This window comes from Manis javanica, chromosome 2 (genome assembly GCF_040802235.1).
Source record: "Manis javanica isolate MJ-LG chromosome 2, MJ_LKY, whole genome shotgun sequence".
NCBI classification, from domain to species: Eukaryota; Metazoa; Chordata; class Mammalia; order Pholidota; family Manidae; genus Manis; species Manis javanica.
Window position 1 is genome coordinate 226,247,141 of NC_133157.1, and position 21,395 is coordinate 226,268,535.

Consider the following 21,395-nt stretch of genomic DNA (forward strand, 5'->3'; position numbering starts at 1 on the left):
TGGGCTGTTATTTCAAAGACTCTAAGATGCAGAGCGGCGTAGGCCCAGGAAAAGTTAAAACACCGTAAAACCCACTGTTCTCACCGAGTTTCAGTTGCTTGTTTGTAATAAACACTGCTGAGGATGGTGAATCAAGGCTTATATTCCAGAGTTCTGAAAAAGTTGACTCCGACAATGTATCCGTTTCCCCCCTCATTTCTATGGTGAAGGGGAGGCAATTTTCCGAGCTCCTTACTCTTCAATTTTCTCTGATGCCTGGCAGTACTTTTGGGGAACCTCGACTGCCATGCTCATGGCTCCTGCGTCCGCCAGTTTCTGGGCATATGTGCTTAATAAATCCTTGTCAAATGTACGAGGGAGATCACAGAGCGTGCAGCCCAGAGGCGCCGCCGTAGTCCGTGCAGGCCGCGGGGAGAGGGTGGGGCCACAGCCTTGCGCACCGGCCTCCCTCCTGCAGCTGGAGGCCCTGCCTGCGGCCGAGACCCCATCCTCAGCGCGGGGCGGCCCGGGAGCCTCGCTCCTGTCCGGGACTGTCCGGTGAGCCGCCGGGTCAGGTACGGAAATACCGCTGGCCGAAGGCGGCGGTGGCTCGAGGACGCTGTGGATTCCGGACCAGGGACGCCTCCCGGCGGAGACCCTGACACCAGAGGCGGAGCTGGGACACCGGAGGAGCTGGGTGCTGTCACGGCAACAGGGCACCCCGGCCCCGCGCCCCTCGAGTCTCGCGAGGCTTGACGTCCAGCGGCTCCGCAGGGGCCGACGGGAATGACGGCCGCGCTGAAGACGGCCAAGATGGCGGCGGCGGCGGCGGCTTCGCTTCGCGGGGCGGTGCTGGGCCCGCGCAGCGCCGGGTTGCCGGGCGCGCGGGCCCGGAGCCTGCTGTGTGGCGCGCGGCGCGGGCCGCTCCCGCTGCGGACGCCTCAGGTGAGCGCCGGCCCTGGCTCCCCGCGCCGCTCCCTGGCCTCGCGGCTCCGTGAAGGTCACGGCGGGGAGGCTCCGGGCGCGGGCTAGGCGGCAGGGGCGCAGCCTCCGGCGCCCCTGCCCCGGCCGGACCCCCCGCTGCCTGCCGGCCTTGGGCGTCCGGGAGCAGGGTCTGGTGCCCGCCCCTCCGGGCGGTGGAGGCGCCTCGTGGCGAGCGTGGGGCGCGGCGGGGCGGCCTGGGGCGGGGGGCTTTCCCCGGAGGGCGCACCCAGGTCCGCTCCCGTTCCGGCTTCCAGACTGGGCCCCCGTCCTGAAGTGACCTCAGCCTGACCTCGGCCAGCTGCTTGTGACCTTGGCCTGCCCAAGCACCCATGCCCACTTCGGCCTGATCCCCGGCCCAGGACCCAAGAACACGCGTCACACCCCCTCCTCAGGGCCAGCAGCGGGGAGGAGTGGGGCGGGCCGGGGCGCAGGGCGTGTTTTTGGCGTCCCGCAGGCGGCGACCGGTGCTGGGTGGATGAGTGGGAAAGGTGGAAGCTGAGAGGTCCCCAGGTAGGGCCGGGCGGGGGCTGAGCGAGGCTCTTGCAGGCAGTGTCCTTGTCGTCGAGGTGCGGCATGTCCCGGGGCCGGAAAGTGATGCTGTCAGCGCTGGGCATGCTGGCGGCAGGGGGTGCAGGGCTGGCGGTGGCTCTGCATTCTGCCGTGAGTGCCAGTGACCTGGAGCTGCACCCCCCCAGCTATCCGTGGTCCCACCGAGGCCTCCTCTCTTCCCTGGACCATACGAGGTGTGCGGTTGGCTGGCTGGGGGGTGTTTCTGGTGGGGTGAAATCCTTGGCATCCCTTACCCTCTCTCTCTCTCTAGCATCCGGAGGGGTTTCCAGGTGTATAAGCAGGTGTGCTCCTCCTGCCACAGCATGGACTACGTGGCTTACCGCCACCTGGTTGGTGTGTGCTACACAGAGGAGGAAGCCAAGGCGCTGGCAGAGGAGGTGTGGGGCCTGGGGATGCAGAGGACCTAGGATTGGGGCTCTTGCTGTGGTGGGCAGCAGGGTTGTGACAGGGCTCTTGGTGACAGGTGGAGATTCAGGATGGCCCCAATGAGGATGGGGAGATGTTCATGCGGCCAGGGAAGCTGTCTGACTACTTCCCCAAACCATACCCCAACCCTGAGGCTGCTCGAGCAGCTAACAGTGGAGCCCTGCCCCCGGACCTCAGCTACATCGTGCGAGCTAGGTACAGGGCTGCCTACAGGCTGTTGTGGGGAGTCGTGGGGGAGGTCTTACTCTTGCCAGGGCTGAGGAGGACGGATCTGGTCGCAGGCACGGTGGCGAGGACTACGTCTTCTCCCTGCTAACCGGCTACTGTGAGCCACCTACTGGGGTGTCACTGAGAGAAGGCCTCTACTTCAACCCCTACTTCCCTGGACAGGCCATTGCCATGGCCCCTCCCATCTACAACGAGATCTTGGAGTTTGACGATGGTGAGAGGCCCCCACCTTGGCGATGGACAAGCTGTGCCTTACTTCCCTACTGCCAGGGGTGCTTCCCCTGTTCTCAGGCCCAGGAGGTGCTGCACCCATCTGGCTGAGGCAGTGTCTGCAGTGGCTCATGGGCAGCCTTCCCAGTTTTCTCTATCCCAGGCCCCCATCTCTACTCCATGGAGGGGATGCTTTGAGGGCTACCCAGTGTTGGGCAGGGGCCCCCAAGGGCAGCTCTCACCACTTGTCCTTGGCCCAGGTACCCCAGCTACCATGTCCCAGGTAGCTAAGGATGTGTGTACCTTCCTGCGTTGGGCGTCTGAGCCAGAGCACGACCATCGCAAACGCATGGGGCTCAAGGTGACAGGGCTGGGCAAAGGGTTTGGGCGGGGCTGAGCTGGCAGGGGTCCTGTCTGCCTCCCTCTTCTGAGCCTGCCTCGTCCCCAGATGTTGCTCATGATGGGTCTGCTGTTGCCCCTGGTCTACGCCATGAAGCGGCATAAGTGGTCAGTTTTGAAGAGCCGGAAGCTGGCCTATCGGCCGCCCAAGTAACCCTGCCCTTTGTCTGCTGGCCATCCTGCCTGGACAGGCCCGCAAGCCAAGGAGCTGCCCTGGGCCTGTTTGGGCCCCAGCTGGCCCTCTCGGCCAAGTCCCCCTCCCTCTAGGATGAGAGGGGAGGGGGCAGGAGACTGAGTTCTACCTGGAGATCCTTCCACCCCCATCATGGAAATAAATTAATTTTCTCAACATAACACATTTGAGCCATTGTGTGATGGGAACACAGGTTTTCAGGGGACTCCAGGACTAAGACCCTTGGCCTCAGAGCTCCTAGGGGTGTTCCACGCAGTGTGGCCAGCACTGACCACTGCCTGGTAGCTGGGAGGCCAGGCAGTACTGGATGTGGCACAGGAAGCAGAGTACTAGCTGTTAAAGAAGGCGGCACACTCAGGGTGGGGAAATCACCTGGTCACAGAGGTGAAAGGGCTTGGCCCAGCTGGTCATGGTCCAGGGGCCTAAGCACCTGCTGGAGTAACCAGCCAAGTGTCACTGTATTGAGCCACGTGGCCTTCATCCTTAGGGCAGTAGGGAGTCTGGCAGCACTTCAACAGGAGAGGCCTAGCCTGAAGTAGGAGCTGCAGGAGCTGTTCTTGGGAGAGGAGGGAGATGGCTCTTCACAGAGAGCGGCAGGCAGAGTGCCTGGAATGTGCTCCTGGTCTCGGCTGGACATGCTGTCAGCTGAGGGTCACACAAGAGGTGGAGAGGCATTGGGGTGTTTGTTCAATGGTATGACTTCCAAGCAGCTGGAGGTGGGGCCAGGCAGCATATGGGTTCATGTGAGGGCAGGGTAGCCACAGAGGTGCTGTTCCTAGCTGCACAGGGGTCCTAGTTTGAGCTTGTCTTGTCCCCCAGAGAGACTGTAAGGGGTGCCCTGGCTGGAGCAGCCCAGGGGCAGGGGCTGGCAGGTGGGACAAAGGGGGTATGTGCCTGAGGGGTTCAGAAGGAATCACACAGAGGGCCCCATCCCAGTGGTCAGCAGCCAGGGCCAGGGTGTGCTCTGCAAACTTGTGGTCTGGCAAGAGAACCATGTTTCTAGGACCCCCTGAGACTTGAGGTCCAATTACACTCTTCAGCAGCCCCCTGGGCTTGACTAAGAAGCCCCACCTCTGCCAAGTTCCATCCTGGAGAGGCTGTATCCTACTTTTCCATCTCCCGGCAGCCCTGTGTGCACAAAAGCACAGTGACGGGACACTCAGCAGGCTCAGAAGTGTCTTTAATGACTCTGGCTCGTGGCCCCTCCCCCACCCCTGGCTCTGTCCCCAGTGAGCAGTCAGCAGAGATCCCCTGAGAGGTTCGGAAGGGGATCGAGGAACCTGGGGCCTGGGAGGGAAGGGCCATCCTCTCTCCTTGTGACCTGGGGGTAGAAGAAAACATTCTGCTTGTTGTGCCACCCTGTCCCCATCCTTTCTGTAGCTCTGTCTCAGGTACCTTTGGTGGCTGCTCGGTGGAGGCTAGGGGAGTGGGATCCCAAGCACAGGGTCTCTGGGTGCTACACATCTCACAGCCTGGTCGAGCTGAGGCATTGATGAAGGTGCAGGAAGGGCAGGTCCAGCCGGTCTGGGGAGGTGGGGAGACAGTTGCAGCTTATCCTTCCCTCCCAGTGGCCACAGCTGCCCAGGCCTGCCCTGCCCAGGCCCTTCCCCACCTGAAGGGGGCTGGGGAGGCCGGAGCTGGCTGGCTGGGGGGCTTGAAGCAGCCTCGACACCGGAGGAAACAGGCAGCCTGGTACCCCGTCCATCTTCTGGGTTTGCCGAGGGCTTCGTCCTGCAGTGGCGAGGATGGGACTCAGGGAGTGTCAGTCGGCACCCACCTTCCTCACCCCACCCCAACTGACTGACCTGGGGCTTCTCGAGGGGCAGAGAGCAGGTAGAGGAAAGCAGAGTCCCCATCCCGCCGTGCCCCATAGGAGGCAAGGCTGCACTCAGGCGCACACAGGCACCGCCCGATGACCCAGCGCTGCACAGCCGGCGGGAAGCCGAACTCCGAGAACACCTGGGGCCAGAGTGTCAGGGCCAGGCAGTGACCCCCAAAACACCCTCTCCCAGCCAGGCTCCCCAGACCCAGTGCTCACCTGCTCTTTGAGGGCCGCTATGGTGCAGTGAGGGTGGACCTGCAGCGAGACATGGGCAGAGGATGCAGCATCTTCAACTGCGACCTGTAGCCTGGGCCAGAATATAGGTCAGGGGTAAAGATGGATGATCTGGGAGGGTTGGTGGGTCAGGGTGAAGGCCCAAGTCTCACCTGATGGGGCCGGGAGGGAAGCAGGCTTCCTGGAGCTGGACACTGAGGGCCACATGATGTTGGGCCAGGATGGCAGCTGCTTGGGCTGCCCCCTTCTCATCTCCACCCTCGATGGCCTGGGCCAGGTGCCCTGCTAGCTCTTCTGCAGGGAGGGAGAGAGCCATCACCGCCAGGCACGGGCTGCTCTCCCCAAGTCCCACCAGCCCCCCGCCTTTACCTTTCTCCACCAAGTCTCCAGGACTCCAGGAAGGATCCATCTTTGCTTGGGGGGCCTTGGGTGTGGGCACTTCAGGGGGGCTGGGTGGGGACACAGGGCACATTTCTGGGCCCAGGGCTGGAGGCACGCTGTCAATGCCTTGGAGGGAAGATGTGGGGTGGACTGGTGGTCTCCCGAGGTTCATCCACCCCACAGCTGAGTACTCACCCAGGCCTCAGTTCTCTGACCTCAGGTTTCCAGGATCTTTGCCTCCTCCCTCCTCACCTCAGACTGTTAGGGCCCCGCCTTGGCCACACTTCAAGCCAGGCCCTCCCCGCAGTGTGTGCCCTTGCATCCCCTGCGGTTCCCGCAGACTACTCATAGCCATAACAGGCTTTTCCCTGGGCTCTGGAGCCCTGGACCTTTCTGCTGCCCAGTTGCCTGTGCCCTTCCTCCACAGATGCTTTCTTCTGGTGTCTACAGGCCCATTCAGCCAGTCAGGGCTGCTCCTCTGGCATCACAGAACCAAAGCAGGTCCTCAGAAGGGGCCTGCTGCCTCCTGTTCCCCAGAAGCCTTGCAGTCAGGCCCTCCTCTCGGGCCACCGCCTGCCCCAGGTATTCTTAAAGAGCTGGGCAGCTGCTGTGTGCTGCCCAGCCCACATGGTGCTGATGCAGTTCCTGTTACAGCCTCAGGCCCTCGGTATTCTGAGCTGTCTGTCCACTGGGATAAGCAGGGATCCGATCACCCAGCACCAGGCCTGGCCAGCCTCCCACGGAGTCCTGAAGATGACGTACACACACTTCCTGGCTTTTGTACCTGCTGCTCCCTGGCCCCATGGTTGCCACCTCATGATCAAATTTCACTCAAGTGTCACCTTAATGAGGCCTTTCCTGCCCCCTATTTTAAATTGCAAGTCCTTTCCTTCTAGCAGCCCTGTCTCCTCCATCTGACAGAATTTTACTTACACGTCTGCCCCTTCTAGAAACACAAGCTCCAAGAGGGCAGGGATTTGGAGTTTCACGCCGACCTCCTCGGCCTAAGAGGTGCTAAGTACAGAGCAGGTGCTGAATACACATCTGGTGAGTGACTGACGGAAGGAAGACAGTCATCTGGGCCTCTCTTACGTCACACTGCCTTTTCTTCCCACCCTCTGGCAGCTCTTTGCATGCATCTGTGTGCTCTGCTCTCCCTGCCGTACTGTCTACCTGCCAGGCCCTGTTCTCTTGCCTCTCTTTCCTGGTGACCGTGGTCGTCCTATTCTACCTAGTCTTCACCTCTCTGGAACCCCAGCTCCAGCCCAGCTCCATCTCCCCAGCCTCTCCCAAGATGTTTAAGAATTTGGCACTCTATCTGGTCCCTCCAGCTTTGTCTCAACCACTCACTCACTCTTCCACTTCAACAGCCATGAAATCCAGCCAATTCCACCTCATAAGCATCTCTGGAAGCATCCTTCTTATTTCCAGCCCTACCTGCACCACCCCACACGGACAAGGTCTTAACTAGTCAAGTAGCTCAAATCTGAGCTTGTCACTCTCCCACTGAATGCTTTTCTGTTGTTCCTGATACAGTCTGTTTTCTCACCCAGGTCCTGAGGGCCTACTTGCTCTGCCCCTCTACACTTGTCTGATCCCCCAGGTTCCAGCTCTTCAGCCTCTATTCCTTTTCTCCACTTTCTCCATCCTGGGAGCCTTCCCAGAATCCCCAGCAGTGAGCACGGTGGGTCCAGCTCTTCCCGCTTCTTCCCCGACCCAGGCCTTCTGTGCCAGGTCTATTCCTGTTCCCTCGCAGCACTAACACAGACCCTGGCTAATCAAACGAATCTTCGCCCCAGGGCACTGACCATTCTGTCCCTCCACAGTGGCACCTCGGACCAGGGCTGCCCACTGCTGAGCCTCCTGAGGGTTGGGGAAGTGCAGGCTGAGGGTTCCAGGCCCTCCCGGTGGAGGCTGCAGCTCGTGTTGGCTGGGGCTTCTGACGGTGTAGGAGACTGACTCCAAGGGCCACTCCAGACTGACCTGAAGAGAGAGAGTCCAGGCTCAGGGCCTCCCTCCAGCACATATGATATGAAAGAAATATGAGGTAACATTTAGAAGCCACTTAGGCTGTTCTAAGCCCTTTATTCTAATTACGAAACCCTCTCAGGAGTCCTATGAAGGTAGGTACTAGCATTATCCCCATTTTACAAACGAGGAAACGGAAGCAAGGCAAAGTCTGCTGCTCAAGGGCACGCAGCTGGCAAGCGGACGGGCCTGGGCTCAGTTTTCCGCCCAGACCTTGGCCAGGCCGCGCGCGCCCGCCGCTCACACTCACCGCCGCGGGCCCAGCGCCCAGCAGCTCCAGCCGGAAGCGCCCGGGCCGCTCGGGGTCCGCGCTCAGCTGCAGTCTCCGCAGCTGCTCCTCGGCGTCCGGTCCCGCGCCCAGGGGCCTCACCGCGGCGTGCACGGCCAAGAGCACCGTGGCCGAGCCCGGGTCCGAGGCAGCCGCCGCGCCGCCCGCCGGCGGCGCCATCCCTGGTCCGGCCGCTTCCGTGGGCTCAGGCAGCTGAGCGCCTCGGCCGGCCGGAAACCAGGGGTTCGAGCCTGGCGTTCCGGGAGCGACCGGAGCTTCGGGGCCCGGTAGCAGGTCGAGTCTGAACCCTTCGCTTTGCCCAGGGTGGACTCGGCTCGAGGATCGCCGGTCACGGGCAGGGGATGCTGGACGTGGTGTGTGCGCCGAGGGACAGTGTCAGAGATGGAAACACCGGTCACAACTGGAAGGCGGGCGAAGCCTCTTCGCCCTAGAGGCCCGGGAGCGCAGGTGCAGCAAGCCGGCGGCCCCTGTTCCCCCGACGCCTGGCCGGACCCGGACGCTGTTTCCAGACCCCTTCCCGGGATGCTCAGCGGACGGGTCCTGTCCGCAAACGGTTGTTGCTCCAACCCCTCCGGTAATTCCCCGGCGGCCACAGGGGGTGGGGCAGGCGGAGCCGCGACCAATGAGAGCCAGGGAGGAAGGTGGGTTCGCCCCGAGGAGAGTGACGGACAAGCGCCAGAGCCAGTAGAAGTGAAAGACGGGACTGAGAGGCAGGCACCCCTCCCAATGGCTATCCGCGCTCTCGACCGCGGCGGCTGGAGCGGGCCATTCAGAGACGTGGGGCCGGGCTTCGCGGACGCTTGTTGTTGTCCAGCCCAGGGAAGCAGAGGTCGCTCCCTCGTTCGCTCGTTCGCTCGGGCCTTCCGTGGCGGTCGGCCGGCAGGTCGGTCGGGACAGTTGGGCGCCGTGCAGGGCGAGGCTATGTCGCGGTGGCAGCCCGACAGGGCCGGCAGGGCCGGGAATAACGGCACGTCGTCTCGGAGCTTCTTTCTCCGGACACAGTGCGGCCCGAGCGGAGGCCGCGGCGCCGCCCTCCAGTCCTGAGGAGCCCGCGCCGCCCAGAGCCCGCGGTGCCCTCTCACCCGCGCCGACGCCAACCGACCCGACCCGACCCGGCCTGACGGGCCGGCCAGCTGGAGCGCAGCGCAGGAAGGTAGGTGTGCGCCCGGCGCCCGGCGCCGTCTCGGGGCCCCCAGAACCACAGCCCCCGGCAGGCCTCGCGCCGGCGCGTGCGCGCTGCCCGGGCCGCGCGGCCTCCTGGGGTGAGTAGTTTTTCTAGCGGGCTGGAGCTCCCCGTCGCCTGGGCGGGGACACGGGTGCTGCCGGCCGACCCTGGAGCGCCCCCGCGGCCCGCCGACGGGCCCTTCGGAGGAGGCTCGCTCCGCTCCCTCGTGTCGGAAGAAGCTGGGCGCACTTGTAGAGAACGGAGGCGGCTGTGGGTCTTCTCTCTCCCTGTTAGAAAAGCAGCCGGTAGAACAGGGAAGAGTGCCGCATCCAGGCGACCGCAGGGCCCGCGCCCCAGGTGCCCTGGTGGTGCCGGGTGCGGACTCTTACCCTGGCAGAAGAGCCTGCAGGGAGTCTGTCCCTTGAGGCTCTTAGTAACACCCATGGTGGGTGGGGCTCCTGTCGTGATGGGAAGTGTCAATGGAGATGGAGCCAGCAGCCCCAGGGTGAGGAGGATGCCCGTGCACTCCGCAGCCTGGCCCCAGAACTGGTATGAGGTGCAGGGGCTGTATGAGCTGGGGCCTGGACTTGCCATGCCCAGATAACAGGGTCTCACCGCCTCTCTGGCCAGTGCCGAGGGCTTGGGAGCATGCTGCGGGAAGGACCCAGCTTGTTTACAACGGCTCCACTTATTGGGGGAGGAAGCCTAGACGGGGAGCCCCCGGGGATAGCTGCCCATTGACTGGCCTCCCACCTCAGGCAGCACTAGCCCCTTGGAGCACAGGACCCCCCAAGGACATGAAGCTGCTGGAGAACTCAAGCTTTGAGGCCGTCAACTCACAGCTGACCGTGGAGACTGGTGATGCCCACATCATCGGCAGGTGAGGCCACGGCTCTGCGGCTGGTGTCTCAGTGGTCGCTCTGACCTGGCCTTGAGTCACCTGCTGGCGGCATGCTCCACGGTCCTGCCTGCGTCTTCTAGGATCGAGAGCTACTCATGTAAGATGGCAGGAGACGACAAACACATGTTTAAGCAGTTCTGTCAGGAGGGCCAGCCCCACGTTCTGGAGGCACTGTCCCCACCCCAGACCTCGGGCCTTAGCCCCAGCAGGTGAGCCAGGGCGGTGCCTGCCCACTGGGGACTCTGGGGCGCAGGGCAGTGCTGGGTTGATGCTTCTGTCTGTGCAGGCTGAGCAAGAGCCAAGGTGGTGAAGATGAGGGCCCCCTCAGCGACAAGTGCAGCCGCAAGACCCTCTTCTACCTGATCGCTACGCTCAATGAATCCTTCCGGCCTGACTATGACTTTAGCACAGCCCGGAGCCATGAGTTCAGCCGGGAGCCCAGCCTGAGCTGGGTGAGGGTCGAGTGGGGGAAGGGACCTGCTGCTCAGGACATCCCCATTGTCCTCCCCCTGGCTTCACCTGGTTCATGCCTGCAGCCCTGGGTCCTAGTCAGCCCCACCTGTGGCCATCCTAGGTGGTGAATGCGGTCAACTGCAGTTTGTTTTCGGCCGTGAGGGAGGACTTCAAGGCCCTGAAGCCACAGCTGTGGAATGCAGTGGATGAGGAGATCTGCCTGGCTGAATGTGACATCTACAGGTGGGCTGGCATCCCTGCCGTTGGTCCTTGGGTGTGTGTGGCACTTGGGTCCTCACGCCGCCTCTCGTCCCACACTCCCCAGCTACAACCCAGACTTGGACTCAGATCCCTTTGGGGAGGACGGCAGTCTCTGGTCCTTCAACTACTTCTTCTACAACAAAAGGCTTAAGCGGATTGTGTTCTTCAGCTGCCGCTCCATCAGGTTGGTTCCTGTCCACCTCCCTCCCCCAGCCTCCCTTTGGCGCACACACCCCTTCCCCAGCTGCCCCACTGCACTCCTGACTTTGTCCTCCCTGGACGTCCTCCCCGGGATCAGCAGCAGGCCAGGGGTAGGTGGTCCTGACACCAGTTCTCACCCCTCTCCCAGCGGGTCCACCTACACTCCCTCGGAGGCTGGCAACGAGCTGGACATGGAGCTGGGGGAGGAGGAGGAGGCATGCGCCGGTGGAGGCAGTGAGGGCAGACCTGAGGACACCAGCACCATGGAGGACAGGTGTGTGACGGTTGTGGTGGCCTGGCCCCCTGGAGCCTGGAACAGGCAGGATAGGTTGGGCCCCTCTGCCTAGTCTCCTGGGTGTTGCTTTTTCAAGGTTCGCTGTGTGCCACATTCTGCCCAGGGTCCCAGTGATCTGTATGTGAGGAGGAGGAGCGGAGTTCCCAGCTTCAACCAGTGCCTGGACCTGCCCACCGGAGGGGCCCCAAGGCCTCCCCAGCTGCTGGCCGGACTCTGGTGCTGCCACAGCTCCAGCAACCCCCACGGCCACGCCCATCTCACCCTTTGGCTCCAGCCTATGGATTTGGCTCAGCCTCCCAGGCCCTTGCTGCCCACGTTGTGGCTGGTTGGAACAGCACAGGGCTTGGGATGAGCCACTGACCTGCCCAGACGAACTGACAGAGGCAGGGACAGCTGGACCACAGAGTTTATTTTTGTATTTTGTACCAGGTCAGGCCTGGGCCTGCACACTCCGGCCCAAAAGGCCCAATACCCGGCAACTAGGCCCCAGTGGTCATACGCCCTGGGCTTGGGCCAACCCCTGGCACCCACTTGTACCCCCAACCTCGCCCATCGGGCAGCGCGCACTGAGTGTCACTTTGCTGCAGCTTGTTTGTTTCCAATAAAAGTTTTCTGTGACTTAGTGCGGGCCTGGGCTCTGCTGTGTGGGCGGGGGGGCGGGCGGGGGCGGGGCCTGCACCGAGGGCGGGGCCTTAGCGTCCTGTATCCTAGCAACAGTGTCAGGACCCGTTGAGCGCTGGGATCTGTGGCCACCAAAATGGAAACGGAAGTGTTGGATGCAAACAATCCCTTTTCAGTAGAAGGCGACGGCCTGATTCTGGACCTGGGCCTAGATACTGACAGCTATGATGTCCCAGACCCAGGGCTGCTCAAGGAAAAGAATGGTGAGGTTGCCTGGCCTTGCCGGAGACTGCCGGTTCGACAGCAGGCCTCACTGGGGCGGGCGTTCATTTTTCCAAGAAGGCAACATTTCGGGCAGTCCACTAACCTACAGGGCCCTCAGGAGGGCTCCTGGCCGCCCATGACCTCCAGGATTATGGGCCCAAGGCCACACGGTGACGACATTTCCACCTCCGACCCACAGAGTCGTCATTTTCGGAGCTGGTCCCGCAGTTTTTTGCCAGCAGCTCACAGTGGCAGAACATGACCCTGCGTGTCCGTGCACGCCAGCTGTGGCTGCTCCTACGTACAGGCCTCCACGACCTTGTGGAAAAGGTGTGGTTTGCCCAGGCGGTCTGCCTCAAGGCCACCTTCCTGGCCTGGCTATTCCCCTAAGGGTCCCCAGACCACCCCAGATCAGGTCCTCTTAGCTGGCTGTCCACACCTGACTGCAGGCCTGCCCGTTCCTGCCCACAGGAAAAGAGAGCTGAGCTGCACATGGTGCACTTGACGCATGGGCTGGAGCTGCTGCGCCGCCTGGAGGTGGCAGCTGGGCTGCGCTGGGTGGCGCAGGACCCAGTGGGCAGGTGCTTTGTGGTGCTAGATTGCAAGGGCCGCCTGCACCTACACAGAGAGGATGGCTGGGGCCACAAGAAGCTGCTGGCCCCTGTCCCCCTTTCAGGGCTGGTGGCAGTGCTGGGTCCCCTGGGCACTGTGGGTCGCTTTGTGGGCTGGGGCCCCACAGGGTTGTCCATACTGAGGCCTGATCTCAGCCTGTTGTGGCTGAGCAAGCCAGGGGTGGGCAAAGCACCTGGGCACGAGCCCATTTGCTGCTTGCCGGTGCCTGACGCAGGGCTGCTGCTAGTGGCAGAGGCAGGTGGCGGCTTGGCACTCTGGAAGTTCTGTTCAGGGGGTTGCTGCCTGGTGCCTTGCGGGCCACCTCTACAGCCACCACCAAGCACGGTGGGTGCGCTGGAGAGCCTGGCTCTGGCACCCCTGCCTCCCCACCACATCCTGCACTGCTTCGCTGCTTATGGCTCCACTGTGCTCACCTTTGATCTGCATACCTGGGCTCTCATAGATGTGCGCCGGAATCTGCACAAAACGTGAGGGGGCCCAGGGGCTGGCGGGACAGCGAGGCGAGTTGGTGAGGGCAAACGGGTAATGACGGGCAGAGGTGCACACACACACGAGGTGGTGCCGAGTCTGTCTGGCCTCCTCCCCTGCAGCACCATCTCCGACCTGGCTTACTGCGGAGAGGTAGAGGCCATGGTGACAGCCGCCCAAGACAGCACAGTGAAGGTGTGGGAGGCTGACTGGCAGATCCGAATGGTGTTTGTGGGACACACAGGTGCGCTGTCCCCTGTGGCTCTTGAGCATTCTCTCTCCACCCTGTGCACAGCCTCTGCCTTATGAAGCTGGGCTGTCCAGAGCCTCTGCCCGCTCTGACAGTGCTTCTCTGTGCTGGCCGCAACCAGGGCTGACGGCTCCCCTTCCCTTAGTCCCTAATGTGCCTGAGTGACCCCGACTCCTCCTGCAGGCCCAGTGACAGCTATGACCATCCTCCCGAACACGTCCCTGGTGCTGTCGGCCTCGCAGGATGGGACGTTACGCACATGGGACCTGCAGGCGGCGGCGCAGGTGGGCGAGGTGGCGCTGAGCCGCTGGAGCCAGGAAGTGCCTTCCAGACGCGTGAACCGCCTGCTGGCACCTGCTGGCCCAGGTTGGCCGGTACTCTCCTTGCGTGCAAGCAGCGTGGAGCTGTGGCGCCTTCAGGAGCTCTACTCGCCTTTGGCACAGCTGTCAGCGCCAGTGCTCCACCTGCAGGCGGTGCCCCCGCTGCCGGCGCCTGCGCACCCGCCACTGCCAGCGCGCCTCGTGTGCGCGTGCGCCGATGGCTCTGTGTACCTGGTGTCAGTGGCGACCGGGCGCACAGTGAGCGTGCTGCTGCTCGAGCCCGACGACTGCGCGGCTGCTGTGGCTTACTGCCTGCCACGCGAAGTGCTGTGGCTGCTGACACGCGCCGGGCACCTGGTGTGTGCCAACGCAGCACGCTGCCCCATGCGCGTGCTGCACCGTGTGTGCCCGCCCCCGTCTCCAGCGCCCAGGCCCTGCTGCCTCCACCTCTACAGCCACCTCACAGACCCCAGCAGTGCCTTTGCCAACTGGGAGACGGTGCGCCAGCACAAGGGTGAGCTGTGCTGTAGTGACACGGGCCAGGCCTGCAAGGACAAGAACCGGTGGGTGTGAGAGCAAGTGAGGGCTCGGCGGGCAGGATGACAGGGTCTGTGCCATAGGGCTATTGTTGCCCGTAGGTACCTGCCTATGGTGGGGCACACCGATGGTGCCCTGTCGGTGCTGGGGTGGCACTGGTTGAAGACGGTCTTCCGCACGGAGGCACACAGCCCCGGCCCCATCACTGCCATCGCATCCACCCGGAACAGCGTGGTGACCTCAGGTCGGTTTCTCCTCTTCCCCTGCCAGCGTGGAAATCCGTCCCCTCTCAGAAGCCTAGCCCTGGCTCCCCTGCCCGCAGGAGGAGACTTGACTGTGAAGATGTGGTGTGTTTTCCCGTATGCTGAGGAGAGCCTGAGCCTGCTGCGGACTTTCTCCTGCTGCCACCCAGCCATGGCACTCTGTGCGCTAGGGAAGCGCGTCACGGTGGGCTTTGAGGACCCGGACAGCGCCACCTATGGCTTGGTGCAGTATGGCCTGGGCAACAGCCGGCGCTATGATCACCAGCCTCAGGATGACCCCACGGACCGCATCACTGGTGAGGGGCCCAGCAGGGGTGAAGCCCAGACCATCACGTGTCCTGGTGTCTGACTCTGGGCCCTGCCTTCAGGCCTGTGCTGCTGTCCCACACTCAAGGTGTCCGCCTGCTCCAGCCTGGACCGCACCATCCGCATCTGGACAGCGGAGAACCGCCTGCTGCGGTGGGCTGGGGATGGGAGGGAGGGAGGGCTGGGAACCTGTGGGCAGCCAGCTGGGCTCTTCTACATCTCTCCATGGCTGGACAGGGGAGAGGCCTTTCCCCTGTGCTGCCTCTGTTTACTGCTCTGTGAGTCAGAGATGGACTCTTGCCCTGGACACCCCTCCAGGCTTCTGCAGCTGAATGGTGCCCCTCAGGCCCTGACCTTCTGCAGCAACAGCGGGGACCTGGTTCTGGCACTGGGCTCCCGCCTCTGCCTGGTGTCCCACAGGCTCTACCTGCCCACGTCCTACCTGGTTGAGGTGGGCACTGAGCCCAGAGTGTGCGGGTTGGGGCTACTGCAGGCAGATGAGCCCCTTAAGCCAGGGCTCTTGGCCCTTTTCACTACTCAGAAGCTGTGCCAGAAGATCCCAGACGTGGTAGATGACCCTCCTCTGCCCCTAACAGGCCAGGAATCACTAACCTCAGCCCAACTGCAGAGGCTCGCCAACCTGCATGGAGGGTCCAGCTTTAGGTCTGTGGACAGGCCTGGCTGAGCTGTCCTTGAGGCCCCACCAGCTCCCCTGGGTCAGGGCCTACCTGCAGGCCCCTTGCACGATGCTTTAGGGCTTCCAGGCCCCTTGGGCCACTGAAAGCCTGTCCCAGCCCTGGCATCACCATTCATGTTTGCTGTGCCCTGCCAGGGGCCTGGGCACCCCAGTCCTTGTCCCAGCCTTTGCTTGATCATTCTGGTCATATCGCCTGCCCAGTGCCCCACCTGTGTCCATTCCTGTCCGCAGCACAGGCTTGTCTTTCATCCATCACCGGACAGCAACGCCTCAGCAGCCAGTGTTGGAAGAGGTGGGGTGGGTCCTGACCCCCTCACCACCCCAATGCCCCAGCTCGGCCCCTTGACCAGGCTCAGGCCACACCCCTCAGTCCCTGGGTAGGCCTGGGAGTCCTGTGTTTATCTGGGCAGCCTATGGCGGAGCTCAGGGAAGAATGGGCTGACCCCTACCCCAGGATTTGGAAGCCCTTCTTGCCCGAGATCAAGACCTTCAGCAGCTGAGACAAGAGCTGGTGGTGCCCGCAGCCCAGCCCTCACCCTCCTGGCATCAGCGCCAGAAGGCCTTTGACAACTATCTCCATCTGATCTACGGGCCTGGCCTGATGGTGGGTGTGGGGCCTCCCCTGTTCCGGCTCTGACCCAGCCCCTCCCTTGGCCCTGGACCTCTGACAGTGCCTACCTGCCCTGCCACCCTCCCAGGGCCTGCACGGTGGAGAAGAGTCCCAGCAGTGGGGCACCGTAGCCCTCACAGTGGAGAGGGGAACATGGGATGTGTGTGTCCCTCCCAGAGCTGGCCCCAGCCTCAGGCAGGCTGGGGTCCGCACTGAAGCCCCAACAGCGCCAAGAGCCCTGCCTCCACAGGACGAGGGTGCCCTAAGCCAGCACTTCACCCACCCTCCCCAAACAACCCACTGCAAGGTGCATTGCAGGGCAGCCTGGGTGAGGCCTCCCACCTCTCCTACCCTTTGCCCTGACCTTGTAACCCCTGGCGCCTCCTGTGACTCCTCCTCCCATGGCCCAGCTGCTGGCCGGCTCCTCTCTGAGCTGTGACCTGGGCCTCAGTCTGGATCTGCAGCTACAGTCAGAGCGGCTCCGAGGGGAGAAGCCTGTGGCCCTGGACCCACCGTCCTCCCTTCTGCAGCACAGGGTGAGGGCCTGGGCAGGGGCGGTGCTGCCTGTCAGAGGCAGAGCCCAGGGACACCAGGGTCTATGCTGGGCTCTGAGCCACTGCCCTGTCCCCAGTGCCCCCTGTTGCTGAAGAGACGACCCAAAGAACTTCTCTCCAACCTCGGGGGCTTTTTTCCTGCTGCTGTCGAGCCCTCCCGGGTGAGTGCTCACTCTCAAGGCCCCCCCCTCCAGAGCGCGCGCTCCTGGTGCGCCCCATCTTCCGTTCTGTCCAGAGGCCGCGCCCACCTAGCGCCCCCGCCCCCCCCCACCGCCAGCAGCCTTGAGCCGCTGCTCAGAGCCTGGGCTCCTTGCCCTCTGGGAGTGGCCACCAGGGGCCAGGGGCTCCCACAGAGACACTGCCATCAGAGAGCGCCCAGGGCAAAGCCAGAGCCCATGCCATATCCCCTCTCCAGCCAGGGTGTTGGGTGGGCAGGTCCCCTGTGGACTTTAGTCTCCCAGACAAAGTCAGCAGTGGCTGGCCCTTTGCAGTCCATGCCTGCCCTCACTTCCCACCCGGATGCCCTGGTAAGCCTCAGCCCCTCCCCCAGGTGAGTCCCAGGGTCCTTCTAGCTGCTGCACTGCGACCCAGGCCCTTAGCAGCCCCCTCTCCAAACTGCTGCCATGCCCACCGCATGCTTCATTTTGACGCCTCTCTGCTCCAGAGCTGGGGGCTGAGTCGGGCAGTGAGCATGTGAGGCTGTCGGGTTCTCAGAGGCCAGGAGGCCCAGATTTCCCTCCTTAGTTACCAGAGTCAATGCCTCACTGCCTGCCTTTCTTCCTGATTCCTAAAGGTCCTCTCTCCCCATCTGGGTGCTGGGGGCAGGGGGTGCGAGCCCAGTGCAGCTTGTTGAGACCTGGCAGACGGGGCCTGTGACCCCATGCCCGCCTGGGCATCTCAGGCTGGGCTGCGTCAGGTCCAAGCCTGCCCTGCTGTGCTCTGCTCCAGTGCCTGCAGCAGCCCGTGTGTTTCCCGGGTTGCATTCCCAACTCCGTCGTGCTGCAGCAGATGTGGCTGCCCGGGGAGGCCAGCGGCCATGGAGCCCTGGATCAGCTCACAGGGCACGGCAGACCCAAGGCAAGGGGTGCGGCAGGCAGCGCACGGTGGGAGGGCCGAGTCCCCACAGCACGTGAGGCCATCGCCTCTGCACTCCACAGCCAGGTGCCAGCCAGGACGACCTGTGGCAGCTGCGGGGCAGGACGCAGCGCCGAGCCAAGTGGCCGCAGCAGCTGATCCGGCAGCTGGGGGATGAGCAAGAGCGGGGGGAGGAGAGGGAGCCAGAGCTGGTCTGGTCCTCTGACCCCCTGAGCCCGCACAGGCAGCCCTCCGACCAGCTGCTGGGGCCCGAGGAGCCGGGGGCTCAGGTAGGCAGGGGGCTGGGCTGCCCAGGGAGGAGCTGCCAGAGGTGGATCTGCAGCTGCCTATTCCCCGCAGAGCTCTGAGCACCCCACCCCGAAGCCCGCACGCCCCCACGATGGCACCAGGACGGAGGCCCACTTGCTTCTGCCCCTGCCCCACCACGGGCGCTTGCTCTGCGAGGCGCACTACGGGCATCTGCCCAGGTTCCTGCGCTCTTTCGTCATCCAGAACTGGTTCAAAAGGCTGCTCCCCATCTTCACCCTGGAGGTCTGGGGGAGTCTCGGGTGTCTGGGAAGCAGGGGCTGGGGGGGCTGGGGGCCAGGCCTCAGCATCTGTCCCCGCAGGCATACCCTGAGGTGGGCACGGTGGAGGGCCTGGCCTCTTTGTTCATGGACCTGCTGGGTGAGGCCTCCTGGGCGGACCGTGTGCACGTGCTGCAGGCACTGCTGAGGCTGCTGCCCGGCCTGAGCAGCGACCTCTGCGGCCGGCTGCAGGGAATCCTCGTGCACCTGCTCAACCTGGACCGGCCCCCCAGCCTGGAGGTGTGCCCCTGCCCCACCCCACCAGCCCCGCCCCACTGGGCCGGGCACCCCTTGCTCTCCCCTCTTCTGTGTTCAGGACCAGACGCAGAAGCGGTTTGTGATGCTGGCGCTGCAGCTGCTCCTGGCCTGCTCCCTGCAGTCCCGCGAGGTGGTCTTGGAGCTCATGTCCTACTTCCTCTACTCACCTGCCCACTGCCGGTGAGCCCGCTCAGTGCCTGACCTGGCAGCGGCACCGCCCCCGACCGCCAGCCTCAGGGAAGGGCCTCTGGATGAGCTGCCCGCACCTGTTGCAGGGCTGAGCTCAAGGAGTTGCTGGGCAGGCTAGGCCTGCAGGACCCACAGGGCGTCCTGTCCAAGGAGATGATGACCTGGGTCCAGGGCCCAGACTGTGACAAGGCTGTACTGCGCGAGCGCTGCTGCCAGAAGCTGGAGGAGATGATGCAGCGGCTTCAGGTCTGGGCCCACAGCCCGGGGCGGGCCACCTGCCGGGGAGCCCCCTGCCTTCCCAGAGGCTTTCCCCAAGTTCAGGGGGAGCGCCAGATGAGACCCCCAGGCTCCTGGCCTGGCTCTGACTTAACTCGGGGCCTCATCCGTGCTCCCTGCACCTGTCCCTCAGGGTCTCCCTGCTCCTCTCTCAGGGAACGCAGGCCTCTGTGACGGGGGAGGGCAGCCTCTGCCTCGGGCCTGGCGTGCCCTCCACTGGCGGCCTTCCCCACAGAAGGAAGTTCCGCAGCCGCCTATAGCCGAGATGCCAGAGATGCTTCCCAGAGTTCCCGAGGCCTCGGCACCTCTCCCTCCTCCCAAGGAGGCCATGTCGCAGATTTCCATGGCCTCTGGGGCACCCGTTCATATCTCTGTGACACCCCCAGTCCATTCCTGGACACCTTCGCTGGTGGTCTCGCCTGGGGAGCCAGATGCAGCCGCCCCAGAGCCCCCAGCCCAGCAGATGCTCTCACACACGCATGTCCAGAAGACCAGACGTACGCTCTCCGAGACGCTGCTATGCTTCTCTTCCTTGCCTGAGACCCACCTGCGATCCTCCGTGCCGGCCGCCCTGCCTGACGAGCCCCTGCCGCTGGATCAGACTGACTGGCCGCAGTCCCGGATGCTGGACCTGGGGCCGATCGACGCGCTCAACTACTTCTGCCAGCAGCAGCAGCAGGCCCGGCAGCAGGTCTCCTTGCAAGAGCCCGAGAGCCTGTGCCCGAGACCCGGCCCGCGCCCACTGGAGCCCGATACAGTGGTGCCACAGCCCTGGGATCACCAGTGAGCCAGCTGCAAAGCTCCAGCAGGACAGGGAGGGCCTGTGTGGGGTGCTGAGGGGTCGGCCCCACCAAACCCACCTCCCCGCCCACTCAGGCACCACTCCATCCTCCGGCTGCAGGAGGCCAAGGTCCCGAGGTTTCCGAGGAGACAGAGGGGTGAGTAGGGCAGGGGTAGAACTGGACTCTGACTTCCACCCCAAGCCCAGCCCAGGAGTTGACCCCCCCCTGAGGCCACACTGTCCTGCTGGCCCCAGGCCTGACGCTGTCCCGGCTCGGGGTGGGCCGCACCCTCGAGGGCTCCATCCGGACGCTGAAGCTGCCACTGCCTCGGGTGGAGCTGCAGCCGTTTCCCCCAGACTGGCCCAGGCCCGCCCGCCCACTGCCCCCACTGCCCCTGCAGCCGACCCTGCAGCGCTACTTCCTGCCAGGCAACATGGCTCCTGACAGCTACAGCTAACCTGGCTGGGGGCCCCAGCCTCCCCTCCCCTCCAGAATGGAGTTGGGACACAACTCTTCACTCCTGGCCATGTTCCAGGCTAGAATAAAATGCAGAGGCTGCGGCAAGCAAACTGGATGCCACCTCCATCTCTGGGGACCACAGCAGGAGCTGGGGGCCTGGTGGAGTCGAGTGGGACAGGAGCTGGGGTGCGGGGCAGCACAGGTGGGGATGGGCCTAAACCCAGACAGGGGACCTAGAGAGGGGGCACGTCTCTGCTTGGGCACTTGGCCCACATTTATCAGTCAGTTATGAGGGCCAAGGTGGCAGCGGGAGACTGACGGGCCAGTTAAGTGGCCAAGCATGGAGGGGAGAGACAGGATCTCTAGGGGGCTGCATGTGTTTAATGCCGGTGACACCAGGCGTTTGGAAGGGAGAACTGATGAAGGGGCCCCGGTATTTCATCTGAGAAGCAATACGGGGTTGGCATCCTCTAGACCCTTCACCCAGAGAGCTGCAGAGGCCTTGTCGTTGAAGTGCAGAGGCGGAGGGACTTGGCTTCCTTCCGAGTGGCCCTGACCCAGCCGCCCACGGGCCCCTGTGCACCGGCTGTTGGGCCTGCTTTGAGAAGGGCTGTTCTAGCTTCCACACGCTCTGCCTGAGCAGCGACTTCTTCCCTGTGAGAATTTTTAGCCTGCAACTTGGAGTTTCTTCTCAATGGCTTTATGGTCAGAATCGAGTTTCCCACACCTTCCACCTTCCAGAAACTAACTCGGCAGGGGCTCCTGTCACTGGGCACTGGGCTGCTGCTTCTTGTTTTAAATCATGAAAATTACAAATATGAGACGGTAGGGCAAGTTTAAACAGGTAAAAAGCCACTAATCATAAAGGGAAGCATTAATCTATTTATTAATGCATATTAATATATAACTTTTTAAATAAAGACATCTGTTAATCTAAATATAGCACTAAGAGAGTAAAAAGGTCACAGAGTGGGAAGACATACCTGTAAGTACATGCAACTAAAAATGGCCCATCTCCAAACTATGTAAAGAACTTTGACAAATCAGTAACAAAAAATTCATAGAACCTTATAGAAAAATGTACAAAAATCTAGAATAGGGTTTTCACTATAGAAGAAGTCAAAATAGCAAATACACACACATCTCCTCCATATTCTGTGTGACCTTAAGCAAGTTCTAAGTTCCCTAAGCCTCAGTTTACCCTTCTATGGAATGGGGTGATTAATGC

General features: G+C 62.9%; 4 protein-coding genes across 9 annotated transcripts; 3 read left to right on the forward strand and 1 right to left on the reverse strand.

The window, feature by feature from the left end:
* Positions 1-750: 750 nt before the first annotated feature.
* CYC1 (cytochrome c1) lies at positions 751-3,150 on the forward strand. 2 transcript variants are annotated; one of them, XM_037023396.2, is made up of 7 exons: positions 751-924; positions 1,510-1,706; positions 1,784-1,910; positions 1,997-2,154; positions 2,241-2,401; positions 2,658-2,758; positions 2,846-3,150. In XM_037023396.2, exons 1-7 carry the CDS (start codon positions 766-768, stop codon positions 2,948-2,950), a joined length of 1,008 nt encoding a protein of 335 aa, XP_036879291.2. In that variant the 5' UTR covers positions 751-765; the 3' UTR covers positions 2,951-3,150. The 2 variants fall into 2 exon arrangements, with proteins under 2 accessions (XP_036879291.2, XP_036879292.1); XM_037023397.2 differs by having other exon boundaries at positions 785-924; positions 1,218-1,706.
* A 465-nt stretch (positions 3,151-3,615) lies between these two features.
* SHARPIN (SHANK associated RH domain interactor) lies at positions 3,616-8,352 on the reverse strand. 5 transcript variants are annotated; one of them, XM_073230327.1, is made up of 9 exons: positions 7,705-8,352; positions 7,235-7,409; positions 5,415-5,552; positions 5,198-5,339; positions 5,028-5,118; positions 4,795-4,948; positions 4,602-4,720; positions 4,385-4,513; positions 3,616-4,302 (listed from the first exon to the last, which is right to left on the reverse strand). In XM_073230327.1, exons 1-9 carry the CDS (start codon positions 7,900-7,902, stop codon positions 3,631-3,633), a joined length of 1,818 nt encoding a protein of 605 aa, XP_073086428.1. In that variant the 5' UTR covers positions 7,903-8,352; the 3' UTR covers positions 3,616-3,630. The 5 variants fall into 5 exon arrangements, with proteins under 5 accessions (XP_073086428.1, XP_073086429.1, XP_036879271.2 ...); XM_037023380.2 differs by having other exon boundaries at positions 4,152-4,310; positions 7,705-8,225; XM_037023378.2 differs by having other exon boundaries at positions 4,152-4,331; positions 7,705-8,225.
* A 340-nt stretch (positions 8,353-8,692) lies between these two features.
* On the forward strand, positions 8,693-11,641 carry MAF1 (MAF1 homolog, negative regulator of RNA polymerase III). Its single transcript, XM_037023398.2, has 8 exons — positions 8,693-8,896; positions 9,667-9,788; positions 9,890-10,018; positions 10,096-10,261; positions 10,384-10,505; positions 10,588-10,707; positions 10,873-10,998; positions 11,123-11,641. The coding sequence occupies exons 2-8, from the start codon at positions 9,706-9,708 to the stop codon at positions 11,142-11,144; spliced, it is 768 nt and encodes a 255-aa protein (XP_036879293.1). The 5' UTR covers positions 8,693-8,896; positions 9,667-9,705; the 3' UTR covers positions 11,145-11,641.
* A 113-nt stretch (positions 11,642-11,754) lies between these two features.
* On the forward strand, positions 11,755-21,115 carry WDR97 (WD repeat domain 97). Its single transcript, XM_073230329.1, has 25 exons — positions 11,755-11,903; positions 12,104-12,234; positions 12,376-13,004; positions 13,128-13,249; positions 13,439-14,138; positions 14,214-14,356; positions 14,435-14,671; positions 14,744-14,834; positions 15,000-15,132; positions 15,223-15,344; positions 15,610-15,670; positions 15,833-15,982; positions 16,077-16,295; positions 16,399-16,524; positions 16,620-16,703; positions 17,233-17,235; positions 17,491-17,619; positions 17,700-17,906; positions 17,977-18,168; positions 18,246-18,443; positions 18,520-18,641; positions 18,737-18,896; positions 19,249-19,709; positions 19,803-19,864; positions 19,963-21,115. Exons 1-25 carry the CDS (start codon positions 11,777-11,779, stop codon positions 20,163-20,165), a joined length of 4,812 nt encoding a protein of 1,603 aa, XP_073086430.1. The 5' UTR covers positions 11,755-11,776; the 3' UTR covers positions 20,166-21,115.
* Positions 21,116-21,395: the final 280 nt, after the last annotated feature.

Bases quoted from the DNA above. Each gene is read 5' to 3' on its own strand.
- CYC1 (XM_037023396.2), top strand. From the start codon at position 766: ATGACGGCCGCGCTGAAGACGGCCAAGATGGCGGCGGCGGCGGCGGCT. The intron at 1,911-1,996 runs GTGTGGGGCCTG...TCTTGGTGACAG, and splicing joins CCAAGGCGCTGGCAGAGGAG to GTGGAGATTCAGGATGGCCC. The intron at 2,155-2,240 runs GTACAGGGCTGC...ATCTGGTCGCAG, and splicing joins AGCTACATCGTGCGAGCTAG to GCACGGTGGCGAGGACTACG.
- SHARPIN (XM_073230327.1), bottom strand. From the start codon at position 7,902: ATGGCGCCGCCGGCGGGCGGCGCGGCGGCTGCCTCGGACCCGGGCTCG. The intron at 4,949-5,027 runs GTGAGCACTGGG...CTCTGGCCCCAG, and splicing joins TAGCGGCCCTCAAAGAGCAG to GTGTTCTCGGAGTTCGGCTT. The intron at 4,721-4,794 runs GTCAGTCAGTTG...TCGCCACTGCAG, and splicing joins TGCCCCTCGAGAAGCCCCAG to GACGAAGCCCTCGGCAAACC.
- MAF1 (XM_037023398.2), top strand. From the start codon at position 9,706: ATGAAGCTGCTGGAGAACTCAAGCTTTGAGGCCGTCAACTCACAGCTG. The intron at 10,019-10,095 runs GTGAGCCAGGGC...CTGTCTGTGCAG, and splicing joins TCGGGCCTTAGCCCCAGCAG to GCTGAGCAAGAGCCAAGGTG. The intron at 10,708-10,872 runs GTTGGTTCCTGT...CCCCTCTCCCAG, and splicing joins TTCAGCTGCCGCTCCATCAG to CGGGTCCACCTACACTCCCT.
- WDR97 (XM_073230329.1), top strand. From the start codon at position 11,777: ATGGAAACGGAAGTGTTGGATGCAAACAATCCCTTTTCAGTAGAAGGC. The intron at 18,642-18,736 runs GTGAGCCCGCTC...CACCTGTTGCAG, and splicing joins TACTCACCTGCCCACTGCCG to GGCTGAGCTCAAGGAGTTGC. The intron at 19,710-19,802 runs GTGAGCCAGCTG...CCGCCCACTCAG, and splicing joins CCACAGCCCTGGGATCACCA to GCACCACTCCATCCTCCGGC.